At 45.4% G+C, this 23,808-nt stretch overlaps 2 protein-coding genes across 14 annotated transcripts in view; both read right to left on the minus strand.

The window, feature by feature from the left end:
• LOC139583305 (actin filament-associated protein 1-like 1) overlaps positions 1-21,170 on the minus strand; it is a 44,411-nt gene extending 23,241 nt beyond the window's left edge. The window contains exon 1 of one of the 8 annotated variants that reach the window (XM_071414282.1): positions 20,988-21,170. In XM_071414282.1, the coding sequence (XP_071270383.1) occupies positions 20,988-21,090 (103 nt within the window). In that variant the 5' untranslated portion in view covers positions 21,091-21,170. Of the gene's footprint in view, positions 1-445; positions 718-2,288; positions 2,437-20,987 lie in introns of those variants that run through there. The other 7 variants (XM_071414236.1, XM_071414227.1, XM_071414255.1 and 4 more) reach the window with 7 other exon arrangements.
• A 78-nt stretch (positions 21,171-21,248) lies between these two features.
• LOC139583334 (actin-binding LIM protein 3-like) overlaps positions 21,249-23,808 on the minus strand; it is a 106,239-nt gene continuing 103,679 nt past the window's right edge. For all 6 annotated transcript variants that reach the window (XR_011676530.1, XR_011676538.1, XR_011676535.1 and 3 more), the window contains one exon: positions 21,249-23,677. Coding sequence is in view for 1 of the 6 variants with exons in the window: in XM_071414319.1 (XP_071270420.1) it covers positions 23,564-23,677 (114 nt within the window). In the remaining 5 variants the exon portion in view is untranslated. The remainder of the gene's footprint in view (positions 23,678-23,808) is intronic.

Genomic DNA, 23,808 nt, shown 5'->3' on the forward strand with positions numbered 1-23,808 from the left:
CTGTGTGGCCTACCACTTTGCGGCTGAGCCATTGTTGCTGCTGGAAGTTTGCACTTCACAATATTAGCACTCACAGTTGACCGGGGCAGCTCTAGCAGGGGAGAAATTTGATGAACTGACGTGTTGGAAAGGTTGTTTGCATCCTATGATGGTGCCACATTGAAAGTCATTGAGCTTTTCAGTATGGGCCATTCTACTGCCAATGTTTGTTTATGTAGATTTCATGGCTGTGTGCTCGGTTTTATACACCTGTCAGCAACGGGTGTGGCTGAAATGGACTAATACTCTAACTTGAAGGCGTGTCCACATACTTTTAGTGTATTTCCAACTCAAATGTTACAGTCCTGAGAGACTGGGACAAACAACACACACAGACCACTGAGAGACAATAGCGGGCTGCCAAGACCAAGTATAATGCAGGCATGCAGTCAATTTGGTTACTTACCGGTTTCAACAGCTGAAGAGGAAGAGAAGCCCACCATTTTCCAAAAACAGCTCCAGTGAGAATTGCTGTGGTAATCCACACATCAGCTGTGCTTGTCTCTGGGATTGCAGAGCTCTAAACACACAGTTCGGCTGAGGTGTCACTCTCATTCACCCTCACTCCCTCTCTCCTTCCCTGGTATTGTGGTCTACAGTAGGCTGGGCTCAAATTATTGACTCTCCTGCTGTTACACCCCACCTCCTTTACTCTCTCTTCCTCCCTCTCTCTTTCCCTCTAGGGGGTGGAACTACTCAAAGAGACTTTCATCTCTACTTCTCTTTGAGGAGTTCCACTTCCCAGGGTCTGGTCTCTGGTGGTTGAAACTGGATCACACAAAAAAAGGATGGGAGATGATAGTCAAAGCTCAATGATTTATGAAGTAATTGACTTCTGCTGGAGATGATGTGATGGGGTTATCGACTGGCAATTACATGACAGATCACTGGGCAATGTCTAAGAAACCACAATGGATGTCTCATTGCATGCATAGTCAGTCAGTAGAAGGTTTCCATCCAACAGGAATAGTGTTGCTTTGGGTTTGTCGCTCCAGAGAGAATATCCGGTGGGGGGGTGAGGATGATCCAGTGACCTTGACACTGCTGCCTCTCTCTCTCTCTCTCTCTAACTGCTCACCACACTGACACACTCTGACACGTCCTCACGGCTACAGCCGACACACAAGGAAACCACGGTGACCCCAAAAGCCACTGACTGAGCTGAGCCAAATACCTGCCAACGCACTCACAGCAGGACAGCACTTCCTCCAACTCACTAGACTCAACACTCAGACATACCAGGGAGCTTCATATGCATATGAATCAGCTTCACTGCTCCTTTGGTTCCATCTTTAAAAAAAAAAAGACTTGTCGTTTGAGTGTGTCTTTAGAGAGACTGTTTGTAAGCTAATGAATGGCTGCTGACTTTTTGTTCTCTCACAGTAAGCAGATGGAATTTCACTCTAATTTATTGAGAGACGTTTGAAGGACAGCAGATGGTTTCCACAGAGAATGGTCGGTTTCCTTCCCCTTGAAACAAGGAAATGAAGCCAAACAAAATAAGAAAAAACGTAGTTCTGCTGCTATACAAAAGAGATGTGTGTGTGTGTGTGTGTGTGTGTGTGTGTGAAAGAGTGTGTGAGAGAGAGAGTGCATGAATATACTACAGTATGTGTGTATGAGGATACAAGGATGAGGGAAAAGGGGAGCGGAGCGGAAGCAGGCTAAGCGGTACGGTAGGATGTGTGTGTTATTTTAGCGGTGCGGGGTGCAATCACAACTCCACCGCCCTGGGTCTCCAGGGCTCCATTGTCTGTGTGTGAACCCTACTGCCTGGGCCAGAGAGGGGCCCGTCCACCCTTCCGCCCAGTTTCCGCGCTGCTCGCGTTCCCATGCAACACCCTCAATCCTACACACCTCTGGGAAGTGTGTCAGCCTGCCTGGCCGGGGGATCATGGTGGTGTTACAGTTAGTTTAGTACAGCCACAGTGCTCAGAGAGGCCTCATCTAGTCACGTTCCCCTGCAGCCACACCTACACAGAGTGATTGAACACTACGACTTTTGACCCCTGCCGTGGTTCTGTGAGTTCAGGTCAACAAAGCCTTGCCTGTCAACTGTCAACACTCCCAGATCACAGAGCTGTCAGCTAAGACCACGAAACCTGACGTGTACTCTCTCCCCTGAGAACTTTATCCAGTATCATCAAAGTTGGCTTACGGTACAAGTAATGTCAAATCAGCCAACTGACCAGCACTGATGCTACCACTAACAAAGAAACAGACAGCCTCTTATATCTACAAGTACTTACCAAAGATCTTTGTGCTAATCCAACAGAGTCAAAGTAGACAGCGCCAAGAGGTAGCGACAACCGTAATGTCTCCAGTAATTCAACAAAGTTACATCCTACACTGGATAGGTCACAAACACAGAGAGGGGAGGTTATCCTGAGCCTTCATTCAAGCCCCTTGCACTCAGCCTTTCCGCACCCTAACAATACACCATTGTCCAGACAAGGGCCAAAATTAAACAATGACAATGACAATGCTCTTGAAGAAACGGGGACAATGCAGTCCGGTGAGTTTGGTTCTGGTGGCATGCATTGAAACGCGTGGCTTTCTCTTGGCTTTCTTTTGCAAATTACTATGAACGTATTTCTTAAAACTTGTCAATACTTAACATCCTATTAAGGTGTGGGACATTCTTTGTGTGACAATAAATAACTAGCAGGTCTATTAGGCTCCAGCAGCTAGAATTTATCCATCCACAATTCAACTGTGGGAACATGGCGGTTCTCAACACCAGACAACAGAAAGAGCTGGCCGCTACTATTCTTGAGATTGTTCGTGAGGAGATTACCTCTGCCCTCGATTTACAAATAAAACCGGTGAATGAATCATGCTAAAGTGGATACCAAACCGAAGTCGCTCTGGATAAGAGCGTCTGCTAAATGACTTAAATGTAAATGTAAATGAATCTTGTGAATTACTATCAGAACCCAAATTAATTAACTAAAGATTCTCCAGTTGAAATAATTGTACATCTCTCATTGTAAATCCACACCAAGCCAGATTGAGCCAATCCACACCAAGCCAATTTTAAAGATATAAGAACTCCTTTTCTCTCAACTGAGGAAGACGGCTCGCTGGGAGACCACATCTCTCTCCATGAACTGAAAATGGCATTGGATAACATCAAGGCAAATCACTTGGTTTGGACGCTACTCCTCCTGAAGAACACAGACACTGGACAGAGGAACTCTGCCTAGATGGCCAGCATCCCGGAGTCGCCTCTTCACTGTTGATGTTGAGACTGGTGTTTTGCGGGTACTATTTAATGAAGCTGCCAGTTGAGGACTTCTGTTGAGGCATCTGTTTCTCAAACTAGACACTCTAATGTACTTGTCCTCTTGCTCCGTTGTGCACCGGGGCCTCCCACTCCTCCCACTCCTCTTTCTGTTCTGGTTCGAGACAGTTTGTGCTGTTCTGTGAAGGGAGTAGTACACAGCGTCGTACGAGATCTTCAGTTTCGTGGCAATTTCTCGCATGGAATAGCCTTCCTTTCTCAGAACAAGAATAGACTGATGAGTTTCAAAAGAAAGTTATTTGTTTCTGGACATTTTGAGCCTGTAATCGAACCCACAAATGCTGATGCTCCAGATACTCAACTAGTTTAAAGAAGGACAGTTTTATTTATTTTCTGCTGTGCTAACATAATTGCAAAAGTGTTTTCTAATGATCACTTAGCCTTTTAAAATGATAGACTTGGATTAGCTAACACAGCGTGCCATTGGAACACAGGAGTGATGGTTGCTGATAATGGGCCTCTGTACGCCTATGTAGATATTCCATTAAAAATCAGCCATTTCCAGCTACAATAGTCATTTACAACATTAACAATGTCTACACTGTATTTCTGATCATTTTGATGTTATTTTAATGGACAAAAATGTGCTTTTCTTTCAAAAACAAGGACATTTCTAAGTGACCCCAAACCTTTGAACGGTAGTTTATATATACACTTCATGACCAAAAGTATGTGGACACATGCTCCCTGAACCTCTCATTCCAAAATCATGGGCATTAATATGGAGTTGGTCCCCCCTTTGCTGCTATAACAGCCTCCACTCTTCTGGGAGGGGACTTGCTCCCATTCAGCCACAAGAGCAGTAGTGAGGTCAGGCACTGATATTGGGCGATTATGCCTGGCTCGCAGTCAGTGTTCCAATTGATCCCAAAGGTATTCGTTGGAGTTGAGGTCAGGGCTCTGTGCAGGCCAGTCAAGTTCTTCCACACCGATCTCGACAAACCATTTCTGTATGGACCTCGCTTTGTGCACGGGGGCATTGTCATGCTGAAACAGGAAAGGGCCTTCCCCAAACTGTTGCCAAAAAGTTGGAAGCACAGCATCGTCTAGAATGTCACTGTATGCTGTAGCGTTAAGATTACCATTCACTGGAACTAAGGGGCCTGGCCCAAACCATGAAAAATAGCCCCAGACAATTATTCCTCCGCCACCAAACTTTACAGTTGGCACTATGCATTCGGGCAGGTAGCGTTCACCTGGCATCTGCCAAACCCAGATTCGTCCATCGGACTGCCAGATGATGAAGCATGATTCATCATTCCAGAGAACACGTTTACACTTCTCTAGAGTCCAATGGTGGTGAGATTTACACCACTCCAGCCGACGCTTGGCATTGCGCATGCCATTGAAACCCATTTCTTTAAGCACCCGATGAACAGAGGCAGTTTGGTAGTGAATGTTGGAACCGAGGACAGACGTTTTTTACACGCTAAACGCTTCAGCACTCGGCGGTCCCGTTCTGTGAGCTTGTGTGGCCTACCACTTCGTGGCTGAGCCGTTGTTGCTCCTAGACGTTTCCACTTCACAATAACTATCAGGATAAAGGTAAAACCCAGATGCAGACTGTGTCGAAGTAACAATGTTTATAACAGGGGCAGAGGTACAGGATGGCAGGTAGGCTTAGGGTCAGGGGCACGCAGAGTGGTCAAGTGGGCGGGCTCAGGGTCAGGACAGGCAAAGGTCAAAACCAGGAAGACAAGAAAAGAGAGACTGGGGAAAAGCAGGCGCTGATACAAAAAAACGCTGGTTGACTTGACAAACAAGACAAACTGGCAACAGACAAACAGAGAACACCGGTATAAATACACAGGGAATAATGGGGAAGACGGGCAACACCTGGAGGGGGGTGGAGACAATCACAAAGACAGGTGAAACAGATCAGGGTGTGACAATAACAGCACTTACAGCTGCCCGGGGAAGCTCTAGCAGGGCATAAATTTGACGAATAGACTTGTTGGAAAGGTGGCAACCTATGACGGTGCCACGTTGAAAGTCACTGAGCCTTCAGTAAGACAATTCTACTGCCAATGTTTGTCTATGGAGATAGCATGTTTGTGTGCTCGATTTTATACACCTGTCAGCAATGGGAGTGGCTGAAATAGCCAAATGCACTAATTTGAAGAGGTGTCCACATACTTTTTTATATATACTTTTGGAAGATTATAGCCTGTCGGATTTTACCGCTCACACAAAAAAAGAAAGGGCGACAAGGCAATGTTAGAAATTAGAACAAAAAAACAACACAAACATACACACACACTGTAGCTGATATGTGCAGAGGCGTTGGGAGGCAGCTGTGTGCGGTCCAGAGGCATCCATCGGCATTATGGGTACATGGATATGAAATCAAACAACAATGCAGTTCAAGAAATAGAGTTAATAAAATATTTACTAAATAAATCTAATCAATCAAAAAGTAACACAATACATTTCCATAACAATAACGAGGCTATATACAGGGGGTACCGGTACTGAGTCAATGTGCGGGGGTACAGGTTAGTCGAGGTAATTTGTAAAGTGACTAAGCATAGATAATAAACAGCGAGTAGCAGCAGTGTAAAAACAAAGGGTGTGGGGTGTGGGGGGTTTAATTGTTCAGCAGTCTTATGGCTTGGAGGTAGAAGCTGTTAAGGAGCCTTTTGGTCTTAGACTTGGCGCTCCGGTACCGCTTGCTGTTCGGTAGCAGAGAGAACAGTCTATGACTAGGGTGGCTGGAGTCTCTGACAATTTTTTGGGCCTTCCTCTGACACTGCCTAGTATATAGGTCCTGGATGTCAGGAAGCTTGGCCCCAGTGATGTACTGGGTCGTAGGCACTACCCTATGTAGCGCCTTACTGTCAGATGCCATACCAGGCGGTGATGCAATCAGTCAGGATGCTCTCGATGGTGCAGCTGTAGAACTTTTTGAGGATCTGGGGACCCATGCCAAATCTTTTCAGTCTCCCGAGGGGGAAAATGTGTTATCATGCCCTCTTCACAACTGTCTTGGTGTGTTTGGACCATGATAGTTTGTTGTTGATGTGGACGCCTTATGTCCTGCAGCTGAGATTTCCCGTCTAGGCTGATGAAGCAGCTTTTATCAACCCTTTTGCTTACTATTCCTATACGCTCGTCCCCTACAGCATCCAAAATGCACTTCATCATCGCCTTCATCCCATCACCTTCTTTTACCTTTGCATCGCACAAAAGATCAGCTGATTCTATCTCTGTCTGTGAGTCTTAATGATATCACATTGCTGTATGTCTCCTATCTCGCTGTCCAGTAATGTGCCCTCCAGACCAAAGCTTAGTGAGATATATCTACACACAACGATGGTCTCCAGTCTAGGAGAAGAGCGAGCTATGTGAGAGAGCTGAGAGGAAAGAGAGCTATGTGGTCTGGTTTGACCTGCCCTGTCCTCCCTACAGTACACAACCAAGGACAGGACAGACTCCCTCTGAAGATGCACATCAGCTGTTGCGGGAAGGAGGCTTGCTGTTCATCACACTCAGTGAGGACCGCGGAGGGATCCACAGAGAGGGCCTTTGTGCAACCAGAGCCCGGTCACATGGAGGCCACATGGCCCTCATGGGAGAGAGGATGTAATTCAATGTTGACAACAACAACAAGTTGGACTGGGTCAATCACAGATCTCAGACAGACAAACAGGCCACAGCACTCAGAGGGAGGGGAAGAACAGGACAGCGTTGTAGGATGACATTGGCAACATGTGTCATTACATAGTAATGACACCAGGGCAGTCCTCAGAAGATTAAAAGGCAATGAGAACAGAAGTGAAGCATTATAAGACACGTTCAGGAGATAAGAGATATTTCCTGAGAATATCCATCTCCCAGAGGTGGTCTATGCTCCATTACAACAACTGGTCAGTGTGACTGACTTTGAGTCTTCGGGAAGTCTACAATTTTTTTTTACTTTGGCCGCATCCTCATTGTCAAGACGCCACCACCACATTGCAAGAATAACACACCATAGCATCAACTATTTTTACCATCTCAGTTGTTTTTGTGAATGTCTCTATTTAGACTCAGGATGCTGCTCTCCCATTATTTCAACACAAAGCGGTTTACAGCACATCAACAGGAAGTTTGTGACAATGCTCTGCAGAGGACAGACCTATTTATCAGCAGCACAGCCATGATAGAAACTACTGGACCTCATCTGTCCAGAGGCACAGCCTGTCCTGCTCCTGCTACACTGACCCCAAGAGAGAATGATTCCCCTAGTATTCACCCCCCCCCCCCCCTATTCCTCACAAAACCCTTTTTAGACCATACTGCCGAAGAATGGAAGAGATACAAGAGTGTGTGTGTGTGTTTGTGAGTGGATAGACTCCTCAGCTAAAGACCCAGTCATGAGACCTCAATCATGCAGTCACGGGAGTTATATTTGTACATTTGCAGAACGACACCCCCAACAGCTCTACTGAGATGGAGGAATATTGTGAAGTCTAGAATATGCTGCACACACACACATTACACAGTATAACCAACATACTTGAGAAGTGAACAGTGAGGATGGTTGTGTAATGGGCTTCCTGGGGCGCTTTGTGAGATTTGAGGAGGGAATTCAAATCATTCATAAAATGTCTCCAAACCTCTTAGGGATGTGCGTGCTTGAACAGCTCTCTCTACGTCTCTTATCGTTATTCTACGACCTGCTTGGCTATCCGTGACACGCTCAGAGGTTAGAGGAGGGACAAGTCATGAAAATGAGGTCTCAGTTCAGCAAACTCCCATCTATGACCATGATAAAACCCCCAGCCCAGTCAAAGTATCTCAGCCTCCCCTGCTAGGGGCCTTGACCTTGGGGTCAGCAGATACAGAGTCCTCCTTCATGCATTGGGGGCCACTCTCGGACAAAGACCACTTCGGCTCTTACATCTCTATTCATATCTCCATAATAGCATATGATTTCACCCTGCCTCTATGTGAGAGAGAGAGCTGTTGGTCAGGCTGGTCTCAGCAGGCATTCCAGTGTGTGAGACAGACAGTGTTACGTTGTCAGGCCTTATGAGCAGCAGAAGACTGGGGGCTTTGTCTCTGTGGCCCAGGGTATTTATAGGAGTGTGCCATGTGCACAGCTGTGAGAGGGGTCTTAATCCAGACACACTCGAGGAATCCTCGACGATAAACACCAAATTACTGTACCTGAAAATATGTACAACTCTATCAGAATTGACCTACCATGTGCAGTGGCTTTTGGTGTATATTATATAAGTAGGACCCAGTTTTTCCAAGTCGGGTAACGTGTTCAGGAGAAGAAGAAAAAAAACAGGGCCCCAGTTACACAGACTGTCATGGTAAGATTCAGAAGGAAATACCTTTTCATGCCCCACAGAATTCTATACGGTAACATTCTGCAGTAGATCACACTCTGTATACATTCCTAAATCAACAAGCACTATACTGTTTATCCAAAGCCCTCATCCTGTGAGACATCCCTTGTCCACTTTTACCTTCGAGTTCAATTCGACTCCACTCCAACTTTGATGTGTTTGTACATACATATGTATTGACGTGTCCCAAGTGATTGTGAACTTCTCTCAGCGCTCAGTGCATAGGTGGAGACCTTTTGAGTTAAGCTTCTTTTATTTGGACAAGGAGAACATGAATCACATATTTATTCTAATGGGACTTATGGTGCACTCTAAAAAACCTAACTGAAACATTTGGATTTGAAAGGACAGCAGGTGCAGGCACTTAACTGAAAAATGTAAAGATCTAAATTTAAGGTCCCTTGTATGATCTAAATTGATATTGTTTTATGAAGATACCATCTATCTTTTCACATTTGTGCAAATCTTTCTAAAAACAGAAAATGGACACAATTCAATGGATATCAATCAACAAAGAGGTAAGAATATGTACTGCAGGCTATAAGAATATGTTGAAGGCTAGCTGTATTAGGTGGAGATGACTGAACTGCTCACTTTTGTGTCTGCAGGTATACAGACGAGGAGGCATACAAAGGCATGTCAATTGCTATTGGTACGTTATGTTATGCTGATCACATTTACCATCCTCCCTTACCTCTTCAATGAATATCCCATAGGCCTCTACATTATGGACAAGGTATACCTTTTTTTCCCCATTCGCATTCACCACAAAAACCAGGGTATGAATTCTGTCGTGTGCATGTTTTGTTAATCATCTGTATAATTACTATTTTTTGGATTCACAGACTTCACCTCCCTACACCTCTGATTAATATAACACGAAACCTGTACGATCACCATGCACTGCAAAATCATTCTGGCTATGGCTATGGATCAACACATTAACATCAACACACCAGAGGATATACCCATTGGAATTGTGGCTCTGCTCGGAGTTTACCTCATATTTAGATTTTTTTTATTCAGCTTTGCCACTAAAATCATAATAAACACTGAGAACTAAAATATTGTGTTAGTGTTGTTATTGTCATGCGTATTATTATTATTATTAATAATGATAATAATAATAATAATAGGGGGGTAGCTAAAAAAATGAACCCCGAAAGGTTCTTCAAAAAGTTATTTGAGGATCCATTGAAAGGGTTCTGTCACGCCCTGACCATAGAGAGCCCTTGTTTCTCTATGGTGTAGTAGGTCAGGGCGTGACGAGGGGGTGTTCTATTTTAAAATTTCTATGTTGGTGTTTTGGTTTGGTTCCCAATTAGAGGCAGCTGGTAATCATTGCCTCTAATTGGGGATCATATTTGTCAGGTTTTGGCCAGGACTGTTTAGGTTTTGTTCACTAGATGTCCCCCTTGCACCTTTTTTGTACCTTTTGTTTTTCTTGCTCCAATTATTGTTTGCACCTGTAAGTCATTCCCTTGTTAGTATTTAAACCCTGTGTGTTCCTTAGTTCCTTGCTCAGTGTTTGTAAGTTAGCACCCAGCCCCAGCCCAAGCCTTGTTTTATATAGACTTTTCTCTTGTTGGATTTTCCAGAGGTTCTCTGGTTTTGTTCTTGTTTATTATTTGAGTAGTCTTTTGAGGTTTGTTTTTCCCTGCTGTTTTTTACCACTTTGTGGATTTTTCGTTGTATTTTGGAGGATATCCATTTTTCATTAAACCACCATCTCTAGTACTGCTGTGTCTGCCTCATCTTCTGGGTTCTGCCAATTATTAAGTGACTGTTTCTCGCACCGGGTCCTGACAGAAACACTGAGCCTTTAATATGAACCCAGAGGCAGCCAGTACCCAGGACTTTTTTCCCATGCTGTCCCACCACGAGGGGACTGTCCAACGTCACGAAGCTGCTCTGGTTCAGCAAGAGGCCTTACTGGCTGGACATTCTCAACTTCTGTCGGAGATGATGACTTCCATAAAGCAGATTTCTGATCAACTTTCTCCTGCAACCGCTTCTGCTCCAGTTCATCAGATTCAAGTGCCCGTGGCAGTTAACCCCCTGGCTGAACCTCGTCTGCCGCCTCCCCAACGGTTCTCAGGTGATCCGAGTGTTTGTAAGGGGTTTTTCACCCAATGTTCTCTCTCCTTCGAGCTGCAACCCTCGTCGTTTCCCACCGACCGGTCCAAGATAGCATATATCATCACCCTGCTGTCGGAAAAAGCCCTAGCCTGGGCTACTGCTGTGTGGGATGCCCAAAGTCCCTGCTGTGCCAGCTACTCTACCTTTGCTGAAGAATTCAAGCGAGTGTTTCAAGGTCCTACCAGCGGTCCTGACTCAGCCAAACAGCTCCTGATTCTCCGCCAAGGTCGGCGCAGCGTGACGGACTATGCCATCCAGTTCCACACGGTGGCAGCAGCGAGTGGCTGGAACGACGAGGCGCTCACAGTGTGCTTTTTGAAGGGTCTTTCCGACACCATCCAAGATGAACTGGCCACTCGGGAACCACCAGACAACCTCGAGTCCCTGATCAAGTTGGCTTCACGCATAGACCAGCGTCTGAGAGAGAGAGAGCTCAACCGTAGATCTCTCACCCTAGCTCCTATCGGTCCCAGCTCCGAGTCTCCACCTTTATCCTCGCTGACTCCACCGGAACCCATGCAGGTTGGACGCATCTCCCAGGCTGAGAGAGACCGCCGGATGAGGGAGCGATGCTGTCTATATTGCGGCAAACCGGGCCATTTCCTCTCCACGTGTTCCGGGCTCCAGGGAAAAGGCACTCTCCCGTGCAGGCCTGGGAGGACTGTAACGGGAAACATAACCTCCTCCCATCCATCCAACTCCCGCCTGCTCATTCCAGTTACCCTTTCCTGGGACAACCACGAGCTTCCCCTTCAAGCCTTGGTAGACTCTGGAGCCGCAGGTAACTTCATGGATGGTGTCTGGGCGAAGGAGAATGGCGTTCCCTCTGAACCTCTAAGTGACCCCATAAGGGTTACTACGTTGGATGGAAGCCCTTTGGGATCTGGACTTGTCACTCGTGTCACTACCCCCTTGCGACTTTCAGTTTCCCAACACCAGGAAGTGATGAACTTTCATCTGACCTCGTGTTCCGAGTTCCCTCTCGTCCTTGGATACCCCTGGCTTCACAGCCATAACCCTCACATCGACTGGTCTGTGGGCACTATCAAGCAGTGGGGTCCTACGTGCCAAGCCACTTGTATCTTCCCAAGTTCCCCGAGTTCCCCTCCCGAGTCTCTAGAATCCATCGACCTGTCCCGAGTTCCCGAGTGTTACCATGACCTCAAACCGGTATTTAGCAAACAGAGGGCCACCAAACTACCACCCCATAGACCTTACGATTGCCCCATCGACCTGTTTCCGGGCACCTGCCCCCCCAGGGGTCGGATCTTTTCCCTATCTCCTCCCGAACGAGCTGCTATGGATACCTACATCAAGGACTCTCTGGCAGCAGGCCTCATGCGTCCATCCACCTCGCCAGCGGGAGCAGGGTTTTTCTTTGTGGCCAAAAAAGACGGTGGATTACGACCTTGCATCGACTACCGGGGACTCAATGCCATAACCGTAACCGCTACCCGCTACCCCTTATGGCCACAGCCTTTGAGCTGCTCCAGGAAGCAGTGGTCTTCACTAAGCTTGACCTGCGGAACGCATACCATCTTGTGCGGATCAAACCCGGTGACGAGTGGAAGACCGCTTTCAACACGCCTACTGGTCACTACGAATACTTGGTGATGCCCTTCGGCCTGACCAACGCCCCGGCTGTGTTCCAAGCGCTCATAAACGATGTGCTTAGGGATATGCTTAACATTTTCGTGTTTGTTTACTTGGATGACATCCTCATCTTTTCGAGCTCCCTTCAAGAACACACCAAGCATGTCAGACAAGTGCTCAAACGCCTCCTAGACAGCCATTTGTACGTTAAGCCGGAAAAGTGTGAATTCCATTCCTCTCGAGTACAATTCCTGGGATTTATAGTGGAACCCGGTCGAGTCCAGATGGACCCCAAGAAGGTAGGGGCGGTAGCGGATTGGCCCACCCCCAAGTCCGTTAAGGAAGTTCAGCGTTTCCTGGGCTTCACCAACTTTTACCGCAAGTTCATCAAGAACTTCAGCTCGGTGGCAGCCCCTCTCTCAGCTGTAACCAAGGGTGGCAACACAAGGTTTCTGTGGGGAAGAGAAGCTGAGACGGCCTTCCAAGGACTCAAGCAGCGCATCCTCTCTGCTCCCATCCTGACACTACCAACGGCGGATGAACCTTTTGTGGTGGAGGTAGACGCATCAGAGGTTGGGGTTGGAGCTGTCCTGTCTCAGAGGGGTGAAGACAAGAAGCTTCATCCTTGCGCCTTCTTCTCTCACCGGCTTACCCCGGCCGAGAGGAATTACGATGTGGGGGATCGTGAACTCCTAGCGGTTAAGATGGCATTGAAGGAATGGAGACACTGGCTCGAGGGGGCTTCTCAACCGTTTCAAGTGCTTACGGACCACAAAAATCTGGAGTATATCCAGCAGGCGAAGCGGTTGAACTCCAGACAAGCTCGATGGTCTCTTTTCTTCAGCCAATTTCAGTTTATCCTCACCTATAGACCCGGGTCGAAGAATCTCAAACCGGACGCCTTGTCACGAATCTACTCTCCTGCCATTCGAGAAGATACTGACATGACTGTCCTTCCGGCCGCTAAGATCGTGGCTCCGATCTCGTGGCAAGTGGAGGATACCGTGAAACAAGCTCAAGCCATCGAACCGGGCCCTGGAGGAGGTCCTGCTAATCGGTTGTTTGTTCCCAAGGCAGCAAGATCCCAAGTCCTTCTGTGGGGGCACTCCTCTCGCCTCACCTGTCACCCGGGCGTAGGTCGCACCTTGGAGTTCATTCAGCGTAAGTTCTGGTGGCCCACCATAAAAGAAGACGTTGCCACTTTCGTCAAGGCCTGTCCCGTGTGCTGCCAGGGCAAATCTTCTCACCTCCGCCCTCAAGGACTCCTTCACCCTTTATCTATTCCCCACCGACCCTGGTCCCATATCTCGTTGGACTTTATTACTGGCCTTCCTCCGTCCCATGGTAATACTACTATCCTAGTCATCATCGACAGGTTTTCTAAGGCGGCCAGGTTTGTTCCCTTGACCAAATTACCTTCTGCCAAGGAAACAGCTGAGTTGGTGATTAACCATGTGTTCCGAGTCTTTGGTATCCCGCAAGATATGGTTTCCGACAGAGGTCCCCAGTTCGCCTCAAGGTTTTGGAAGGCCTTCTGCCAACTCATAGGGGCCACGGCCAGTTTATCTTCAGGGTACCATCCGGAGTCCAACGGCCAAACTGAGAGGATGAATCAGGAGCTGGAAACCACCCTCAGATGTATGGTTTCCAACAACCCGTCCACATGGTCATCCTTCATTGTTTGGGCCGAGTACGCGCACAACACCTTGTGCTCCTCCTCCACTGGTATGTCTCCGCATGAGTGTCAGTTTGGCTATGCTCCGCTATTGTTCCCGGACCAGGAGGCAGAAGTCAGAGTGCCTTCAGCCTCGAGGTTCATCAGACGCTGTCGGCTTACGTGGAAGAAGGCCCGTCTTAATCTTCTGCGTTCCTCACAGCAGTACCAGCGACAAGCCAACAGACGTCGCCGTCCCGGTCCTACCCTGTACCCCGGCCAGAGAGTATGGCTCTCAACAAAAGACTTACCGCTAAGGGTGGAGTCTCGCAAGCTGTCCCAGAGATTCATCGGTCCCTTTAAGATTGCCAGGAGAGTCAATCCCGTTACTTTTCGCCTGCACTTACCCAGATCCCTTAAGATCAATCCCACATTTCACATTTCCTTATTAAAACCTGTTGTTTTTTCTCCCCTTATCCCGGCAGGCAGACCTCCCCCTCCGCCCCGTGTCATCGGAGGCCAGTCGGCTTATACCGTCCACCGGATACTGGATTCCCGCCGGGTGCAGCGGTCCTGGCAGTATCTGGTGGACTGGGAAGGCTACGGTCCCGAGGAGCGCTCCTGGGTTCCTGCCAAGGACATACTGGACCCTGACCTCATTCGTCAGTTCAGGGTCCTCCACCCTGAGAAGGCTGGTAGGAACGTCAGGAGCCGTTCCTAGGGGGGGGATTCTGTCAGGTTTTGGCCAGGACTGTTTAGGTTTTGTTCACTAGATGTCCCCCTTGCACCTTTTTTGTACCTTTTGTTTTTCTTGCTCCAATTATTGTTTGCACCTGTAAGTCATTCCCTTGTTAGTATTTAAACCCTGTGTGTTCCTTAGTTCCTTGCTCAGTGTTTGTAAGTTAGCACCCAGCCCCAGCCCAAGCCTTGTTTTATATAGACTTTTCTCTTGTTGGATTTTCCAGAGGTTCTCTGGTTTTGTTCTTGTTTATTATTTGAGTAGTCTTTTGAGGTTTGTTTTTCCCTGCTGTTTTTTACCACTTTGTGGATTTTTCGTTGTATTTTGGAGGATATCCATTTTTCATTAAACCACCATCTCTAGTACTGCTGTGTCTGCCTCATCTTCTGGGTTCTGCCAATTATTAAGTGACTGTTTCTCGCACCGGGTCCTGACAATATTTAGGTAGCATTTTTCCACCTGTGTTTGTGGGATATTGTTTGTGTTAGTGTGTTTGAGCACTACGTCGTCACGGTCTTTGTAAGTTTTGTTATTTTGTTTCTAGTTTCACTTTGTATTAAAGATGTGGAACTCAATTCACGCTGCGCCTTGGTCCTCTCATTTCGTGACAGAATATCCCAACAACAAAGGACCAAGCAGTGTGAAAATGAGGTAAGGAAGTTTTGGACTTGGGAGGACATGAGAGGACACGAGACCCTTCCTTGGCGGGAGTCGCCAAGGAGTATGGAAGGACAGCGACGACGCCGGGGACCACGGCCACAAACCCCAAGATTTTTTGGGGGAGGGGGCACATGGAGCTGGCGGTCAAGCAGCGGAGAGTGCCAGAGCCTGTTTGGGAGTCGGAGGAGGAATTTGATGAAAGATTCCGGATAGAGGTGGTAGCGATGAGAATGATGCCGTACAAGCGTGCTGAAGAGCGTGACACCGGTCCGGTGCAGCATCTGGCCTCCAGTGCGCCTTCCCAGTCCGGTACATCCTGTGCCAGCTTCCCGCACTAGCCCTGAAGTGCGTGTCACCAGTCCGGTGCCACCTGTGCCGGCTCCACGCACCAGGTATCCAGTGTGTCTCCCCAGTCCGGTATGTCCTGTGCCTCCTCCTCGCACTCGCCCTGAAGTGCGTGTCACCAGTCCGGTGCCACCTGTGCCGGTTCCCAGTCCAGAGCTTCCGGCGACGGTTCCCAGTCCAGAGCTCCCGGCGACGGTTCCCAGTCCGGAACCTCCCGGCGACGTTTCACAGTCCGGAACCTCCCGGCGACGTTTCACAGTCCGGAACCTCCCGGCGACGTTTCACAGTCCGGAACCTCCCGGCGACGTTTCACTGTCCGGAACCTCCCGGCGACGTTTCACTGTCCGGAACCTCCCGGCGACGTTTCACTGTCCGGAACCTCCCGGCGACGTTTCACTGTCCGGAACCTCCCGTGACAGTCCACAGTCCGGAACCTACAGCGACGGTCAACGGTCCGGTTCTTCCAGGCAAGGCGTCCAGTCCTGTTCCAGGGCGGGAGTCTTCCTCTGCGCCGATGTCCAGTCCAGGCACGGCGTCCAGTCCTGCTCCATGGCCGGAGCCTTCTTCTGCGCTGGTGCCCAGTCCGGGCGCGGTGTTCAACCCAGCTCCATGTCCGGAGCCTTCCTCTGCGCCGATGCCCAGTCTAGGCACGGCGTCCAACCCAGCTCCAGGGCCGGAGCCCTTCTCTGTGCCGATGCCCAGTCCTGGCACGTCATTCAGCCCGGCGCCATGGTCGGATCCGGGGTCTGGGGGGGGGGGCTACGACCCGCACCGGAGCCGCCACCGACACGAGTCACCCCCCCTAACCCTCCCATTTGGTTTCAGGTTTTGCGCCCGGAGAGATAATGTCAAAGTGGAATTATGTTTTGAGAAATGCTTACAAATTAGTAAAAAAGCCTATATTAGTTCAGGAGTAAACATGTGCTTAACAAGTAACAATGTTGCATGGACTCACTCTGTGTGCAACAATAGTGTTTAACATGATTTGTGAATGACTACCTCATCTCTGTACCTCATACATACAATTATCTGTAAGATCCCTCAGTCGCGCAGTGAATTTCAAACACAGATTCAACCACAAAGACCAGGGATGTTTTCCAATGCCTCACAAAGAAGGGCACCTATTGCAGATATTGAATATCCCTTTAAGGATGGTGAAGTTAATAATTACACGTTGGATGGTGTATCAATACCACCATTGCCAGAAAGGAAGGAAACCGCTCAGGGATTTCACCATGAGGCCAATGGTGACTTTAAAACAGTCAGAGTTTAATGGCTGTGATAAGAGAAAAGTGAGGATGGATCAACAACATTGTAGTTACATCACAATACTAACCTCGATGACAGTGAAAAGGAAGCTTGTACAGAATAAAAATATTAGAAAATGTGCATCCTGTTTGCAATAAGGCACTAAAGTAAAACAGCAAAAAATTTGGAAAATAAAATTAACTTTATGTCCTGAAAGAAAGCATTATGTTTGGGGAAAATACAACACAACTGAGTACCACTCTTCATATTTTCAAGCATGGTGGTGGCTGCATCATGTTATGGTTATGCTTGTCATCGGAAAGGACTAGGGAGTTTTTTAGGATACAAATAAACAGAACAGAGCTAAGCACAGGAAAAATCCTAGAGGAAAACCTGGTTGTCTGCTTCAATAACATCAAACACAAGGTATACACTGGAGTTGTTTACCAAGACGACATTGAATGTTCCTGAGTGGTTGAGTCACAGTTTTGACTTGGCAAGACTTCTATGGCAAGACTTGAAAATGGTTGTCTAGCAATGATAAGCAACAAATTTGACAGAGCTTCAATCATTTTTAAATATTGTACAATCCAGGTTTGCAAAGCTCTTAGAGACTTACCCAGGAAGACTCACAGCTGTAATCACTGCCTAAGGTGATTCTAACATGTATTGACTCAGGGGTGTGAATACTTATGTAAATTAGATATTTCTGGTTTTCATTTTCAATACATTTAAAAAAAAATAATCTAAAAACATGTTTCACTTTGTCATTATGGGGTATTATGGGGTATTAAATATATATTTAATCCATTTTGAATTCAGTCTGTAAGACAACAAAATGTGGAATAATTTAAGAGGTATGAATAATTTCTAGAATACAGTATACATACACTGAGTATACCAAACATTAGGAACACCGTAAAACTGTCAGTATGGTATGTCAGCGTACATGCGCCAGCTGCGACACAGCCAGGGATCGAACCCGGGTCTGTAGTGACACCTCAAGCACTGCGATGCAATGCCTTAGACCGCTGCACCACTTAGGAGGCCATTTCGGATACACTTGTACAGTATGTGTTAGTGGGGCGCATGTCTTTCTTGTGTTATTATATAAAACAACGGTTGTTGACGGCTACATTTCAGATACGTTTGAACCTTGTTTTATTAGGGCTCTAGTTATATTTTAAATGTCCCATCAGGCATGTCATCCTGGAGCCGGGCCTGAATGTACAGATGTAGGATCGTAATCTGAGCCAGTTTGCTACAGCAGAAAAAGAATCCTGCAGCAACAGGAAATGTGATTTATTATGTAGATTATAATGAATGGCCATTTTTTGCAAATCAAGTCTGACATTTTACAGTAGAAATTGCAAACTTTAGAAGCCTTTTTGAACCTCAAATACAGTACAAGTTTGCATTTCCCTCTGTGCAGGAAAATTCCTGCAACAACAGAATGATCAAATGAAGATATGGCATCTGTATTCCCTGTGAATCTGGTGATGTTTTCTTTCCCTTTTCAGAGAAATTTGTCATTCAAAGTTGCTTGCCGTATTTCCTGTTAAACCATGTTAAAGTACCAGGTTTTGCCCTTTTTTAAAGTTTGCTGGTCTCTTGTGTTTATTATTATTTATAAATGAATCACAATATATTTTTTTTGTATTTTGGGTAGACAACCGATAATGAAAATGAATTGTGTGGTCATCTTCACAAATCAAGCCAGTCCTCCATGAAAGCAATTCAATTTGTACTTCTCTTAGCAACCTAATGCTTCCACCCAACTCTCCTTGAATAATTGCATCTCTCTGAGAGGGCTATCCCTATGGTGCAATGCTCATATGAAGACTTTTCCTACAATCCCAAAACGTGGATGGCGAAATGGGCTAGTGACCAAAATATTGTGAAAACCATAATAAAATAATACAATTATAAACCATTCCATGGCAGTCATACATTTTTCAATAAAAATATGAGAAAACATCTCTATATGTAGTGTGATTAGTGACATTTACCATTAAACCCAACTTTATTACCATTGCAAAATACTACAGTGTGTGTTTGAGTCTTTTACCATAGAAGACCATTAGAGAACATAACATTGAAACCATTAGAACTGCTGTAGCCTAATGGTTTGCTTCTTCACCAGGAATGGTCTAACTAATCCAGACCTTTTTTTAAGGAATAAACCACACACACACACACACACACACACAACACACGGGCCGTTTCCTGGACACAGTTTTTTCTAAGAGAAGAAAAAACTGAATTGCTTTCATGGAGGACATCACGAGATTCACAAGGAATACATTATATAGTATGAAAACGCAATACTCCAAGCCACAGCTCCATACTACTTGTCAGACATAGAGAACTGATACTATATACTGGTTGTTGGGGTGGGATTTGGTGAGGGTGTGGGGGGCCTGTGGGGGGCTTTTTAATTTAATTGGATTCCTCATGTCTTATTCAATGGTAGGAAAAAGTTTGGTCCAAATCGGATGTTTGGCACTATATTTATTGAATATTATATGAATCCTATAAATTAAAATAGCCAATTTGGGTGCAATCAATTAGCTTAATTTCTCAGAGATCAAATTATATTTCAACAAAATAGTGTTTTAAACAATTTCAGCACAATCTGAGACATGGATGTTGAAATCCTCTTTCTTGTGCTTTTTGAGGTGGAACGACCCTGTGGGAACAGAATGTGGGCCAAACACAAATGTGCAAAGACAGTACAGGGAATGTACTGTAGCTAGAACATACCATTGCAAAGCACATTAGATATGCAACATGTACTGTAGGTCACTGAGCAATGTGTGTCTTTGTGCTATGGCTGCCTATTTTGTGAATGAGTTATTAAGAGGGAGAGAAATTAAAATAATTTCCAGTCAGCTGTGCATGTATACACACACACACAGGCATGCTCGCATGCATGCGCTCTCTCAAACACACACACACACACACACACACACACACACACACACACACACACACACACACACACACACACACACACACACACACACACACACACACACACACACACACACACACACACACACACACACACACACAGTGGCTAGAAACAAACAGCATGCATGGTAATGAGTGTTCTTTCCTGGTGTTTGTTGGGGCACAAGACGGACTGCCTTCCTGGATGCAGAGTAAGGTAGTTCGTTTTCACTCCAGTCATAAATAGTAATCCCAGCGGCCTGGCCTTCAACTAGCAGAGCACAGAAGGTAGTGAGAGGAAGGGAAAAACTAGGAAACACCGATAAAGGTCAAGGTCCATGACAAAGATGCAGAGTAGGGGGAGAGGTGCACAGCATTCATAATAACACAGAAAAAAAATACAACTGTTTTCTACTAACTAGGTCTTACCTTTTTCTATTCAAATGATATTCAAACTAGATCAAGAAGTAATACCTTTGTATCTACATGGAGATAATAATGTTGTATTATTATGTGGAGGCTTTTGAAACTTCAACTGATTTTATTTTCTAGTCATTAAAAACATTCTTATAGTGCTCTGCTAAAAATAAATGAACATTTAGGAAATAAATAATTCATTTCTCCCTCCACCACAAAATACAGTGTATTGCTATGCGCAGAGAAGATGCCGAGGCAAGCCAACACGGCGCGCGCCACATCACATACTCCAGCTCAGCTTCCCACAGGGACTCTGTTAGCATCATATTGCATCACCCCACTGAAACTAGATGAATTAATCCCTGTTCAACTCACACAGCATCTATGCACCGACTTTACATTACTGCGATATGACATAGCCTAAATCAGACTAATATATCATGTCAGTAACAGGGAGATAGGGATAGAGATATGTCCAAACTTTCCTTCAATAGTTACCAATACTAGTTTTCGCTATTCATTGCATGCCATTATGGTAGAAATAGGACCGTTACTTACAGTTATCGCTACTGGTATCCATGTGTGTTTTCCAAGCCGGTTTTTCTTTCGCATTCATTGATTTTGGCCGAGTTTGCGATGCATTACACGATTTATCCCCCATGCGTGGCGTAAAGTGACACAGAAATGAGGCACAGCTGCGAATTCACCTCATCTGCTCGCGCTCACAGGGACCTAAGCGAATATAGAGCGAATCCTATTGGCTACTGTGCTACTACACACGATGACATCACCTTTGCACAATCAACACAGACATTTATCCACATGTAAACTGAATTTATTTAAATACAATATATACATAATTTATTGGGCAGTATGTCTGACAGGGAAATAAATAATAAGCGGATTGCTTTGTACAGTTACAAAATGAAAACATCAATGTAAAAGTCGCCCAAAGCTTTTATAATTAATGTCGATTAAAAGATGAGATTGTGAATTCTGGAAGTACTGTTTGTACATTATTGTTAGTATTGTAAATGTCTATGATATCTTGTGACAAACACACACACACACACACACACACACACACACACACACACACACACACACACACACACACACACACACACACACACACACACACACACACACACACACACACACACACACACACACACACACACAAACTAATCAATAAAACAAACAGCCTTTACAAAGATGGCAGTAAGAGTAGTTATACTAAATGACTGCTAGTCAGTATGACTAATATTACAGTCTGATAAAGGCAGTGCTCCCTACACTAACAATCAGAACCATTATTTCCTCTGACACAACCTCATAACAGACCATTCAAATAAAATTGAAAAGAAAAGAGACAGGTTTGCATGTATATACTAAGAAAGAAAACAATAGGGACAGAAATAAAAGTGGAAACGACAGCAAAACAAAAGGGACAGAAATGAAGGGGGAAACAACAGGAAAACAAGGGACAGAAATAAAAGGGGAAACAACAGGATAACAAAAGGGACAAAAATAAAAAGGGAAACAACGGGAAAAGAAACAGGAAATAACGAAAAGGGACAGTTTTGCATGTATATAATGTACCAACAATATTGGATAATCTATTTGATAACTACGAGTCACCTCTTCAAAAACCAACAGGAGAATTCTTAGTTCTACTGTATGTACACTATAGTGTAAGCTTTAGCACAGCAACCCTGGTTATCATTTGGGACCGGCGTCAACACAGACCAATCAGGACAATTCCATCAAATCAATTCCACTTCAACATCTACAAAATTCCCTCACCCCGATTCCTTCCTTCCTCACATTGTATTGTTAAGGGAAGATTCCATTCAACCCCTTTGAGTTGTAATCTAATTCAGATCCATACCACTAATTCATCTGTTATCCAGACCTCTGGACACCAATCCCTTCAATCCACTTTCTAAATATGTATTTAGAAGCAGTTCAGATTCCATGTTATTCATCTCTATCTCTATTCATTTTCTCCATCTCTATGTGTTGAGATAGAATCAGGTCAAGTCTCCCCATGACAAGTCACTCACAGGTCACCTGTTATCCTAAATACAATCCCAGCTCTAAATTACAATCCAATATCCATTTATAACATGATATTCCCTTACTGTAAATGACATGTCCTTTGGTTCAATTGAAATTGAGAGTACTAAATAATCCAGAACTCCAATACTTACATTACATTGTTCAGATCCTTTTCATCAATTTAGTATAGTAAATCAATGAACTTTCAGTACGAAGGCAAGAGCCTGGTCTCATACTCACACGGGAACCATTTCTGGAAACATGCATTCAGTCTGTTTATGCATTTTACAAAAATAATTAAAATCATAATTTCTTAACATTATTAATATTACTTTGGCTTTTCAGTAAACATACAATATAATCCACTCATTTAATTCAACGGTAGGCTACCACACTATATCAATCTAGCCTTTCGCTCCGAGGTGAACCCTCGCTCTATAAAGAATACAAGTTTTAGTCTCACTGTAAAAAAAAAAAAAAAGGCGGTGAATGAAACAACATATTTCGAGTAAAGAAAGCAAAGACAAGGCTAATCTGGTAGCACGTTCTGTTTGCTGGTGTTCTCTTTCCTGCTTGACCATAAGCCAATGTCTCAGAGCTTTCCAAACCCGCAACCTAGAAGAGGCTTCAAAGATGCTATAACCTCATGACACGACAGCCATGAACTATAGTTAAACTCGTAATAATAAAACAAACACATAATACTGAAAGCATAGGCAGAACTAGCATGGTCTAGACCTCTCTGCAGATGTAGGTTTCCACGGACAGACATAGCTTGGGAGGAGTAGTAGTATGTTACTCCTCTTTCACCAGAGAGATATTATTGATGTATAGACTCAGACTGGATGGGTATCTCTGACCCAGAGCATGTGATGGAACCATAGAACCAGAGAATTAAAATGCATTATATGTCTATGGCTAGAACCATGCTGGTTCTAGTTCTGGTTCTGCTGTGTCTCTGGCCAGTGTGGCGGACTATCCAGACTAGTTATTATGGCTCTCAGTGAGGACTTAGGCGTCTCTAACGTTAAGCCCAGCAGGCTGCTACACTGAGCTTCTACACGCCAGTCCTTTCAGAACAACCTGACTTGTTTCTTCAGCTCGTTTCTCTTCCACAGTGCCAGCCGGTCAAAGTCAGCCATAGTCATCCTAAACACCCGGTAGAACTCCTCAGGAGACAGGTGGCGCTGGCAGAGAGAGATTAAACACATACGTTAGTGTTGTTGGAGTGACATTGTCATAACCATCTCAGAAATAGAAATACAATCGACTTGCTCCATAGTACGTAAAGTGAGAGGTTTTCATTACTCGCATGTTT

This window comes from Salvelinus alpinus, chromosome 1 (genome assembly GCF_045679555.1).
Source record: "Salvelinus alpinus chromosome 1, SLU_Salpinus.1, whole genome shotgun sequence".
In the NCBI taxonomy this organism is placed as follows: Eukaryota; Metazoa; Chordata; class Actinopteri; order Salmoniformes; family Salmonidae; genus Salvelinus; species Salvelinus alpinus.